At 54.6% G+C, this 12,508-nt stretch overlaps 1 protein-coding gene across 3 annotated transcripts in view; it reads left to right on the top strand.

Moving 5' to 3' along the window:
* The first annotated feature begins 7,001 nt into the window (after nucleotides 1-7,001).
* SIRT6 (sirtuin 6) overlaps nucleotides 7,002-12,508 on the top strand; it is a 9,923-nt gene continuing 4,416 nt past the window's right edge. Inside the window, exons 1-3 of one of the 3 annotated variants that reach the window (XM_017847244.1) lie at nucleotides 7,002-7,126; nucleotides 8,661-8,788; nucleotides 10,319-10,501. In XM_017847244.1, coding sequence (XP_017702733.1) covers nucleotides 7,061-7,126; nucleotides 8,661-8,788; nucleotides 10,319-10,501 — 377 coding nt within the window. In that variant the 5' untranslated portion in view covers nucleotides 7,002-7,060. Of the gene's footprint in view, nucleotides 7,127-7,237; nucleotides 7,361-8,660; nucleotides 8,789-10,318; nucleotides 10,502-12,508 lie in introns of those variants that run through there. The other 2 variants (XM_017847246.1, XM_017847245.1) reach the window with 2 other exon arrangements.

The raw sequence follows: 12,508 nt of genomic DNA on the forward strand, positions 1-12,508 counted from the left end.
GTGCTGTAATTGTTCAAGGGGCAACTATAATTGAGAAATTGATTCCAAATGGGAAGAAAAATTTTAGGATCACTCCACAGTGAATGAAACTCACCCAATGCCACGTTTTGTAAGCAGTTAATGAGCCGTTTTTCACCTCTTTCTCTCCCGCTGTCTGTCTCCACCTGTTCTCTTTTCAATCAATGCACCCCCCTCCCACCTCCAGGCCAATCATGTTCATAGTAATGCAGCCCTAGGGGAAGGCTTGTGTCTCACTTCCTAGCTGTGTGACCTTGAGCAGGTATCTTAACCTCTCTGGGCTTCCCTCCCTCATCTATAAAATGAAGATAATAAAAGCTCCTGCCTCATTACATGGTGGTGAGGATTAAATGAGCTGACACCTGCAAAGCACATCTTATGTTCTCTATCGTGCTCAAAATCAACAAAATGAAAATAAAATAAATAAGCCGGGCACAGTATTGCACTTCTGTAGTCCCAGCTACTTGAGAGGCTCAGGCAGGAGGATCTCTTGAGCCCAGGATTTTGAGACCAGCCTGGACAACACAGTGAGACCCCATCTATTAAAAAAAAAAAAAAAAACTTAGGGCCAGGCATGTCTGTAATGCCTCATGCCTGTAATGGCAACCCTTTGGGAGGCCGAGGTGGGCGGATCACCCGAGGTCGGGAGTTTGAGACCAGCCTGACCAACATAGTGAAACCCTGTCTCTACTAAAAATACAAAAAAATTAGCCAGCCATGGTGGCAGACGCCTGTAGTCTCAGCTGTTTGGGAGGCTGAGGCAGGAGAATTGCTTGAACCCAGGAGGCAGAGGTTGCAGTGAGCAGAGATCATGGCACTGCACTCCAGCCTAAGCAACAGTGTGACTCAGTCTCAAAAATAAATAAAATGAACCCAAACAACTGAAGGAAGCCACAGAGGGGTCATGACATGCCCAGAGTTACCCAGGACACCAGGGACAGAGGAAGAATCTGATCTCAGAGCCACTTGATTTTACCCCAGGCTTGGCTGGGTGCAGTGGCTCACACCTGTAATCCCACCACTTTGGGTAGGAGGTAGGAGGATTGCTTGAGGCCAGGAGTTTAAGACTAGCCTGGACAACACATCTCTACAAAAAATAAAAATTAGCCCAGTGTGGTGGTGCACGCCTGTAGTCTCTGCACTTTGGGAGGCTGAGGCAGGAGGATCGTTTGAGCCCAGGAGTTGGAGGCTGCAGTCGGCTGAGATAGCACCATTGCACTCCAGCCTGCGTGACAGAAAGAGACTCTGTCTCAAAAAACAAAACAAGGCCGGGCGCGGTGGCTCAAGCCTGTAATCCCAGCACTTTGGGAGGCCGAGACGGGCGGATCACGAGGTCAGGAGATCGAGACCATCCTGGCTAACACGGCGAAACCCCGTCTCTACTAAAAAAATACAAAACTAGCTGGGCGAGGTGGCGGGCGCCTGTAGTCCCAGCTCCTCGGGAGGCTGAGGCAGGAGAATGGCGTAAACCCGGGAGGCGGAGCTTGCAGTGAGCTGAGATCCGGCCACTGCACTCCAGCCTGGGCGACAGAGCGAGACTCTGCCTCAAAAAAATAAATAAATAAATAAAAAAACAAAACAAAACAAAACAAAACAAAAAAACTGAACCAGGCGTGGTGGCTTATGCCTGTAATCCCAGCACTTTGGGAGACTAAAGCAGGTGGATGACCTGAGGTCAGGAGTTCAAGACCGGCCTGGCCAACATGGTGAAATCCTGCCTCTACTAAAAATACAAAATTAGCCGGGCATGGTGGTGCATGCCTGCAATCCCAGCTACTCAGGAGGCTGAGGCAAGAGAATCACTTGAACCTGGGAGGTGGAGTTTGCAGTGAGCCGAGATTGAGCCACTGCACTCCAGCCTGGGCGACAAGAGGGAAACTCCGTCTCAAAAATAAAATAAAATAAAAAATGAAATCCAGGTTTGTTCCACAGGCCTCTCTTTTGACTTTGCAAAATGGCTTTCAAAGATCCTGAGCTCCCACTCACTCACACTCTCTGCTCCTGCCAAGAGAATCTGCCTGTCATGCCCGTGAATCAAGCAGACCTGGTCCAGCCTCCGAATCTGTCCCGACACGGGTCCATGCCCCGCTCCTCACATGCCTGCCTTCACTTCTCTAAATCCTCCCTATTCTTCCAGGTTCTGCTCCAGCGCTGCCCCCTCCAGGCAGACTCCCTGATTTCTCCAGGTCGCACCGGTTGGGGAGGTTGTATTCCATGATGGGAAAATTAAAGGCTCCAAGTCAAGTTTGCCCACCCAGGCCAGGCACAAAGAGGTGCTCAGGAAGGCTGACTGCCTGTCCCTGGAGGTGAGCCCTCCCTGTCATCCTCTCCATCTGTGCCCTGAACTGTCCACCACAGGGACTTGGGGGGCTGAGAGGGAGTGGGGATGACGGAGGAAGAAGCATGTCTTTCCAGGAGTTCATAGCTGAAGACACGGATGAAAGAGAAGATAGCTGGATCTACCTCATGGCCTTTCATCTGGCTGTTCCAGCCACTTGGAATGCGATTCCTGCAAACCCCTCCCCTACTCTCCTTCCCCTTCTTTTTTTTTTTTTTTTTTGAGATGGAGTCTCACTCTGTTGCCCAGGCTGCAGTGCAATGGCACAATCTCGGCTCACTGCAACATCCACCTCCCGGGCTCAAGCAATTCTCCTGCCTCACCCTGGGCTCAGAGTAGCTGGGATTACAGGTGCCCGCCACCACACCCAGCTAATATTTGTATTTTTAGTAGAAACAAAGTTTCACCATGTTGGCCAGGCTGGTCTTGAACTCCTGACCTCAAGTGATCTGCCTGCCTCGGGTTCTCAAAGTGCTGGGATTACAGTCATGAGTCACCATGCCCAGCTCTCCCCTTCCCTTTCCAGTCTTTGCTCCAATATCACCTTCTCTGGGAAGCCTTCCCTGGCCACCCTCTTAAAAACTGCAGCCACCTCCCCTGCCCTAGATGCTTCAATTCCCTTTTCCTGTTTTGTCTGTCTTCGCGACACAAAATACACATTGTCACTTATTTATCTTGTTTCATGTTCATCTCCCGTACTCAGCGGTCGGCTCCACGAGGGCAAGGATTTTTGCCTGCCCTATTCCCTGGCTGGTTCCCCAGTGCCTGGAACAGCGCCTGCTATCTAAACACGTGCTGAGTACACACACTCCAAAGCAAAAGACCAAGGTCCAAGGGAAAGTGGGTCCTTGGGAAAGCAAGGGGTCACTGTGGCCGGGGAGAGCGGAGATTGGATGGGGAGGTGGTACTGGGGCCAAACTGTGATGAGGAGGGTCTGATAGGTGGCAATGCAGGGAGAAGGTATTCCATGGGGAGCAGACTAGGGCCCGGGCAAAGGCCTGGGCTGCAAAGCTTGTACGGGGAGCAGTGGGGAGGTCAGAACGCTAGGGGGCAGCAGAGAGGAAAGGAGAAGAGGTGGGTACTGGAATGAAAGGGAGGGTCTTCAGCCAAGCCCCAGGAGACAGAAGCCTGAAGTTGGGCGGGGGGGTGTATCCGGCATCTAGGGCCTCACACTCACCTCTGTCTTCTTAAATCGCGCCCTGAGAGTCTTCATGGTCGGTGCCCTGCGTTTCTCCTCTTCCCAGGCCACCTGAGGAAGGTCAAGGGTGGGGGTAAGGTGAGGGACACCAGTCCTGGTGGGCGGCAGGGTCCCTCGCCTCTCCCTCCTCAAAAGGGCCACTTCCTCCTCCCTGACCAGTCCTGCCCCTAGAGCAAGACACAGACCTGCTGTATCTCCTACCTGCTGTGTGTCCTTTGGCAGGTTACTTGCCCTCTCTGTTTTTATTCCCCTCATCTATAAAACGAGAGAAACGATCCTTTCTTGAGCAACTCATGGTCAGTTTTCAGTATGGTCCCTACATAGAGCCTGGCCAAACATGAGGGCCTCCATAAATGCATCTCACTGGTATTTCCTGTTGTCCAAACAGATCAAGCCTTCTCTGGTCTAACTTTTCTCTCTGTGCAGTTATTTCTGCCTAGAATGGTTTCCTTTTTCTTCTCAGAACTCCTACTCATCCTTCAAAACCCAGTTACCAAAATCCCTTGCTCTGATCAGCTTTGCCTCTCGTTCCCAAGCAGAGATCTAACTCCCCAAATTGGGTTCCCGCCTACCCTGGCTGGGTCTCTTCCTCTGCCTCACCCCTGGCTCCATGGGCTGGAAGGGTCTGGGCTGATTCTGTCTTTTGCAGCAGTTGGGGGCTCCCTGGGGACTGAAGCCAGGGCTGAGGGCTCTCAGCATAGAGGCATGTTTGCTAAATAATCAGAGGGAACCTCCATGTGACAGCAATTCATCCATAGTGGGTGGAGGTCTGGGGTGATGGCTGCATGCATGTGTGTGAAGTGAGCGTGGGGCACGTGCATGCGTGCCCGTCTGTCCACCTGCGCCCGTTCTATGTTCCGCATGTGCAGGCACGGAGGTCAGGCAGGATTATCTCGAGGGGGTGTGTTTTTTGAGGGGTGTGACTATGAGGCCCTATGTCTGAAAGGGATCTTTGTGATGGAGAATCTGTATTTGCCTCTTACCAGGGAGTAGGGGTTGGGATGGCCTCTATCTGTCCACCTACCTACTTGCGAATTCTCCAAGCCACCCTTCTACCCAGTTACCACCTATGCACTCACCTGGGCATCCATTCTCCCACCTAAGCACTGTGCACTCACTCACTGGCCACCACCCACAAACTCACCCACCCAATTCGTGTTCTCATGGTTCTTCATCACCCTTTAATCAGGTTTCACCCACACATCCATCCACCCGCCCAAACACCTACCAACTCCCACCATTCATCCATCCACTCATCTGCCCATCCATCCACTTATCCATCCCTTCATCCATCCACCCAACCACCCATCCATCCATCCGCGCATCCATCCATTCATCCATCCATCTGCCCACCCAATCACCCACCCATCCACCCACCTACCCATCCACTCATCCATCCACTTATCCATCCATCCACCCACCCACCCACCCACCAGTCCATCCATTCATCCACCCATCCATCCATGGATCCATGGATCGATCCATCCATCCAACCAACCATCCATCCATCCATCCATCCATCATCCATCTACCCATTCATCCATCTACCGAACCGCCAATCCATCTATTCGCCCCCCATCCATCCACCCACTCATCCATTCATTTACCCCTCCACCAGTACCCATTCACTCACTACCTACCCTTTCTTCTTCTACCTCTGACTGGAGGATTCAATCACACCCAAAGCAGGGGGTAATAAGACACCCAACAGAGGAGTTCACAGGCTGCTTGGGAGAAGACAATCCGTGGGCTTCGGGGAGGGAAAAATGCCTGCTAAATTTAGGGAGCTGCTTGCTGGAAGAGGTGATGGTAAATAAGAAGGGCCTCATGGCCGGGTGGGATGTTGAGCACCCGCCTTGGAGGAAGCTAGGCAGGGCACAGGCCGGCAAGTGCGAAGTGCGTGGGTGAAGGAGTGCATGTGTGTGTCAGGGTACCCGGGTAGCTCTGAAGCCTGGCTGGGACCCAGCACAGCTTCTTTCTCCCACACACAAGGGCTCAGGGGCTTGGGACCCTAAGGGGATCCTCCATCCTGGGCCTCTCCCACCTCCTTCCTCCCCTACCTCCTGCAGCTCCAGTGCCCCGAGCTCCCGGCCAAAGTGCCCACTGCCGGCTCCGGTTACCCACTCCCAGCTGGGCCACGAGCAGCTCCAGCTGCTCCACTCTGACACCTGATCGGCTCTGAGCGGGCGGCCGCCCCAGGGGGCCGGGGATGAGCCGAGGGAGGAGACAGGCTGGCAGCGGACTGCCTGTTGGCCAACTGGCTCTGGCGGGAAGACACCCACGATCTTCCCTGTCATCACTGGACTGATTTCAGTTTCTGGAAGGAGCCATGCTCTTCCTCTCTTCTCAGCCTTTGCACTTGCTGTTCCCCTGACCAGGAACATTCTTTCTGTACTTCATGTCACCCCCAACTGGCTCTACCTGGCTCATGCACTCTTTAGATCTTTGCTACAACATCTCCTCCTCCAGGAAGCCCTCCCGGATGCCCCCAGCCTGGGTCAGGTGCCTCCTGTGAGCCCCCTCATTGCCCTGCGCTCTCTTTGTCACCCATTGCACCCCAACCACACCATGTCACCATTACCTGGTCACATGTTTGTGTCCACCCCCAGCCACCAGGGCATAGATGGTACCACCTTTGTTCAAAGTAGGTACTCGACACACGATTCTTAAATGAGTCCTCCAGGCCACCAGCCCCATTGACCTTGAGCAGGACCTGTCCTGCAGAACGCAGAACCTCCAGTTGGATGATACTCAAATAACCTGGCCAGGCGCAGTGGCTCAGGCCTGTAATCCCAGCACTTTAGGAGGCCGAGGCCGGCGGATCACCTGAGGTCAGGAGTTCGGGACCAGCCTGACTAACATGGTGAAACTCCGTCTCTACTAAAAAATACAAAAATTTGCTGGGCGTGGTGGCGGGCGCCTGTAATCCCAGCTACTAGGGAGGCTGAGGCAGGAGAATCGCTTGAACCCGAGAGGCGGAGGTTGCAGTGAACCGAAATCGCTCCACTGCACTCCAGCCTGGGCCACAGAGCGAAGCTCCGCCTCACAAAAACAAAACAAAACAAAACAAAACAAAAAAAAAAAGATACTCTGATAACTCTGAGTGCTATTCAAAATCCTTGGACTGGGGTCCCTGCTGTCCGGCTCTGTCCTTACGGAATTTACTAATCCGTAAAAGGGGTTGTGGGGGCACCGATAGCCTGTGTCCCTCATTTTAGAGGTGACTGAAGAACTGTCACGTAGGTGGCCGCCCCAATTTCCCGCCCGGGTCACAGGGCAGCCTCTTCCCAAGCCTTTGCGGACGCCTGCATGCAAAGAGGCAATCTTCCTTCCGACAGCAGTTAATATGGCGTCTGCGGCATCAGCACGAGGCGCATGCGCCTTGCCGTGGGAGGCCGGGTGCGCAGGACGGGAACGTGGTTCCTCCTTCTTCCCCGCCCCGCCCCGCTTCCGGCGGAAGCGGCCTCAACAAGGGAAACTTTATTGTTCCCGTGCGGCAGGCGAGGATGTCGGTGAATTATGCGGCGGGGCTGTCGCCGTACGCGGACAAGGGCAAGTGCGGCCTCCCCGAGGTGAGCGCGTCCGAGGGTCCCGAGCTTCGCGCCCCGGGGCATTGTGGGAATATCAGGAGGCACTGAGGCTAGACCATGGGAGGGACTTCCCAGTGAGGAAGGGGCGGGAAGTGACGCCCCTGCGCGCCCGGAGACGCGAACACGCCCAACTCTGTGGCCACCCTGTCGGGGCTGATGGGGGAGAGAATGGATGTAGTTCCAGGAGGAGGGGACGACAGGCGCAAAGGCAGGGAGGTGGGAATAAACACATTTGGAGAACGATTAGGCCTGGGAGGTTTCCAGAGTCGGGCCAGGACGGGGCTCAAATGCCAGGCTGAGGAGTTGGTACTTTATCCTGAGGGTAATGGGGAAGGGTTTTGCCCTGGTGAGGGGCCTGGACAGAATGTGCCAGAAAGATCCCTCCAGCCACTCGGAGGGGAAGTGGAGGGATCGGCTGCCCCCTCCGCGCACTGTGGTACTTTGGGGAAGTCGTCTGCCTTCTGGGTCTCCATCTCCATCCTTTCTGCAAAAGAGGGGAAGATGGCCCCATTCCATAAAGGCCGGCCCATGCATTCTGTATCATGCATTTAATGAGCGCCGATGGTGTGCCCCCGTCCAGAAGCCCCACTCTTCATGCTACTATTAGTCACTTTATTATTATTATTTATTATTATTATTGAGATGGAGTTTCTGTGTCGCCCAGGCTAGAGTGCAGTGGCAGGATCTCGGCTCACTGCAACCTCCGCCTCCCAGGTTCAAGTGATTCTCCTGCCTCAGCCTCCTCGGTAGATTAGATGAGATTACAGGCGCCTGCCACCACGCCCAGCTAATTTGTGTGTTTTTAGTAGAGGCGAGGTTTCACCATGTTGGCCAGTCTGGTCTCGAACTCTTGACCTCAAGTGATCCACCCACCTTGGCCTCCCAAAGTGCTGGGATTACAGGCGTGAGCCACCACGCCCGGCCTGTTAGTCACTTTATTCTACCAACATTTATGGAGTACCTACCGTGGGTCAGGCACTTTCTAGGTACTAGGGCCACAGCCAGGAGCAAGACAGATTAAAAACCCCTCTTTCTAGTAAGAGAGACTGACTAGGGGTTGCATGGAAACCAGGTGGCCAAGGGAAGCGTCACTGTCACTGAAATGACATCTGAGCCACAAGTTACAGGAGGTGAGGGAGGGAGCCATGTGGGTATCTGGGGGAAGAGCATTAAACGGTGTGGCCTTAAGCAGGACTGTGCCTGGTGTGATGGAGGAACAGGGAGGAGATCTGTGTGGCTGGAGCAGAGTGAGGCGGGGAGAGGGAGGAGAAGAGGGCAGGGAGGGGGCAGGGGAGGTAGTGCAGGGCCTGGTGGGCCGTGGGGAGGGCTAGGGCTTTGACAAGGCAAGTGGGAGTCATGGAAGGTTGTAGGCAGAGGAGGGGCATGAGGACAAGCTGCCTTTTCCAATCCGTTTTCCTCCCTCAGGCAAGACAGGGACAGCTCAGTCTGTGGCTTGTGTGTGGCCTTGCCACTCGGGGAACTGTTTTGACCCCTCCGTCTGCTCTCTCCCCCACAGATCTTCGACCCCCCGGAGGAGCTGGAGCGGAAGGTGTGGGAGCTGGCGAGGCTGGTCTGGCAGTCTTCCAACGTGGTGTTCCACACGGGTGCCGGCATCAGCACTGCCTCTGGCATTCCCGACTTCAGGTCTGTGAGTGTGCAGGGGATTCGAGGCGAGGCCCCCCAGGCTGCCAGGGGCTTCCCTGCAAGCCACACACATCTGGGAATTAGAACCCATCCATCTGCTTTTCTCCTGGATGTGTCCTGGGTACTGGGGAGGGGGAACACCCCCTCCCTATAAGATGTGTCCCTTGGCTGGGCATGGGGGATCACAAGGTCAGGAGTTCCAGACCAGTCTGGACAATATGGTGAATCCCCGTCTCTACTAAGAATACAAAAATTAGCCAGGTGTGGTGGCACACATCTGTAGTCCCAGCTACTTGGGAGGCTGAGGCAGGAGAATCTCTTGAACCTGGGAGGTGGAGGCAATGAGCCGAGATCGCACCACTGCACTCCAGCCTGGGCGACAGAGTGAGGCTCCGTCTAAAAATAAACAAACAAAACAAAACAAAGATGTGTCCCTGTCACAACCAGCATTCCACTCACCCCACTGGCCAGAACACGGTTGCCTGATCACATCTGGCTGCAAGGAATGCTGGGAAATGTAGTCTTTCACATTTGCAAGTGTAGCCAGGCGTGGTGGTGGGCACCTGTAATCCCAACTACTTGGGAGGCTGAGGCAGGAGAATCGCTTGAACCCGGGAGGCGGAGGTCGCAGTTAGCCAAGATCGTGCCATTGCACTCCAGCCTGGGTGACAGAGCCAGACTCCATCTCAAAAAAAAAAAAAAAAAAAGAATTCCAAGGTGTGAATTTCTTCTCCTCCTCTTCCATAACCTGCTGTGGCCAGGCAGTGTAGAATTTTGAATACCTTGTGCTGGAAGCTGAAGCTCTTCTGCCCCAGCGCTGAATCACCTCTCCAACTTCAGCCCCTCCTGCTCCTGCTGCAGCCCCAAAACACTTGCATTTCCCAGCTCTTCCCAGCACCAGGCCTTTGTTTACCCCTTCTGTCTGATCTTCCCTCTCACCCTTCAAGAAACTGCTCAGCCTCCTCCAGGAAGCCCAGTCAAGCCTGGACCAAAAGAGATAAGCTGGGCCTGGGGAAGCCCAGGGCCCCCACCACCTCCACTGGGCTTCCCCAGGCCCGGGTACCTCCTCTGGTCCAGGCTTGACTCTTGGGGCCAGAGGGTCTGTGTCCACATATCTCCCCCAAGATCAAGGGCTTCTGGAGGGCAGGGCTTGGGTCCCCGTGGGCATCGTCCGGGCTCATTGAGGCAGCAGTGTTGGTTGAATAGAATAAGTCATTTTTGCCTTGGTGTGAATTAATCTCTCTCTCTGCCTCTCCCTCTCTCTTTCTCTCTCCAATTCTGTCTCTGACTTGCTTTCTTTGTCTTTAACTCTTTATCTCTCTGTCTGTGTCTTGTTCTATCCCCCTCTCTCTGTTCTTCCGACTCACCCTCTATTTCTGTCTTTCTGATTCTCTCTCTCTGTCTCGCTGTCTCTCTCTGTCGCCTGATTTTCTGTCTCTCCAACTTTCTCTCTATGCCTCTCTGATGCTCCCTCTGTCTCTTTTTCTGTTCCCCTCTCCCTGTCCATCTCTCCTGGCCTGCCACCTTCAGGGGTCCCCACGGAGTCTGGACCATGGAGGAGCGAGGCCTGGCCCCCAAGTTCGACACCACCTTTGAGAATGCACGGCCCACGCAGACCCACATGGCGCTGGTGCAGCTGGAACGCGTGGGCCTCCTCCGCTTCCTGGTCAGCCAGAACGTGGACGGGCTCCATGTGCGCTCAGGCTTCCCCAGGTAACACCCGGGCCCCGCCCCCCAGGAAAGCACCTGGGGCCCCACAAACCATGTTTGCGTTGTTAGGGGGAAAGTCCCCTTTCCTGGTTCTGTACGATTCTAGCCCTGAGCTCTCTGGATCTTTCTTGGCCCAGTGTGTGGAGATTTCTGGGCCCCATGGCTCAGAGCTGTCCCCGCCGGGGCCAGAGGCAGAATTTCCCTTGGGACGGGGCCGAGTGGGGCAGAGCTGTCAGGGTCTAGAAGTTGCAGTTTGTTGTTGTTGTTGTTGTTTTTGAGACCGAGTTTCGCTCTTGTTGCCCAGGCTGGAGTGCAATGGCGTAATCTCGGCTCAGCCTCCTGGGTTCAAGCAATTCTCCTGCCTCAGCCTCCTGAGTAGCTGGGATTACAAGGCAGGTGCCACCGCACCCAGCTAATTTTGTATTTTTAGTAGAGATGGGGTTTCTTTTTTGTTTTTTTTTTTGAGACAGAGTCTCGCTCTGTCGCCCAGGCTGCAGTGCAGTGGCGCCATCTCCACTGACTGCAAGCTCCGCCTCCCAGGTTCACACCATTTTCCTGCCTCAGCCTCCCAAGTAGCTGGGACTACAGGTGCCCGCCACCTCGCCCGGCTAGGTTTTTTTTTGTATTTTTTAGTAGAGACTGGGTTTCACTGTGTTAGCCAGGATGGTCTCGATCTCCTGACCTCGTGATCCGCCCACCTCGGCCTCCCAAAGTGCTGAGATTATAGGCTTGAGCCACTGCGCCCGGCCAGAGACGGGGTTTCTTCATGTTGGTCAGGCTGGTCTTGAACTCCTGACGTCAGGTGATCCACCTGCCACAGCCTCCCAAAGTGCTGGGATTACAGGCGTGAGCCACCGCGCCCGGCCTGTTGTGTTTTTAATTTCCATCTTTATTAATCTGACACTAAACGTGTCTGACAGTGAAGTGAACCTGTGCTCTGGGGCAGGCTGATTTCCTAATAGAGGTGCGGCCCTCCCCTGCCCCTCTTTGCCGGGTCTCACCCCTGAAGCAGCCGGTGACAGCCAGGTCAGTTGTTGAGACAAGGAGCTGGGCACCCAGTGGTAAGGGGTGAGGAAGAGATTTTTCTCTGCTTATAAAAGCAAAGGAGAGGCTGGGCACGGTGTCTCACATCTGTAATCCCAGTGCTTTGGGTGGCCAAGGAGGGTGGATCATGAGGTCAAGAGTTCGAGACCAGCCTGGCCAACACGGTGAAACCCCATCTCTACCAAGAATGCAAAAATTAGCTGGGCGTGGTGGCTCACGCCTGTAATCTCAGCTACTCAGGAGGCTGAGTCAGGAGAATCGCTTGAACCCGGGAGGCAGAGGTTGCAGTGAGCCGAGATGGTGCCACTGCACTCCAGCTTGGGCGACAGAGCAAGACTCTGCCTCAGAAAAAAAAGCAAAGGAGGGCCGAGTATGGTGACTTGTGCCTGTAATCCCAGTACTTTGGGAGGCCGAGGTGGGTGGATCACAAGGTCAGGAGATCAAGACCATCCTGGCCACATGGTGAAACCCTGTCTGTACTAAAAATAGAAAAATTAGGCCAGGCACGGTGGCTCATGCCTGTAATCCCAGCACTTTGGGAGGCCGAGGCGGGCAGATCTTTTTTTTTTTTTTTTTTTTTTTTTGAGACGGAGTCTCGCTCTGCCGCCCGGGCTGGAGTACAGTGGCCGGATCTCAGCTCAGTGCAAGCTCCGCCTCCCGGGTTTATGCCATTCTCCTGGCTCAGCCTCCTGAGTAGCTGGGACTACAGGCGCCCGCCACTGTGCCCGGCTAGTTTTTTTGTATTTTTTAGTAGAGACGGGGTTTCACCATGTAAGCCAGGATGGTCTCGATCTCCCGACCTCGTGATCTGCCTGTCTCGGCCTCCCAAAGTGCTGGGATTACAGGCGTGAGCCACCGCGCCCGGGCTTGAGGCGGGCAGATCACGAGGTCAGGAGATCAAGACCATCCTGGCAAGGCTGGGCGCGGTGGCTCAAGCCTGTAATCCCAGCACTTTGGGAGGCCGAG

The sequence above is a fragment of the Rhinopithecus bieti genome, unplaced genomic scaffold (genome assembly GCF_001698545.2).
Source record: "Rhinopithecus bieti isolate Rb0 unplaced genomic scaffold, ASM169854v2 scaffold_28055, whole genome shotgun sequence".
NCBI lineage: Eukaryota > Metazoa > Chordata > Mammalia > Primates > Cercopithecidae > Rhinopithecus > Rhinopithecus bieti.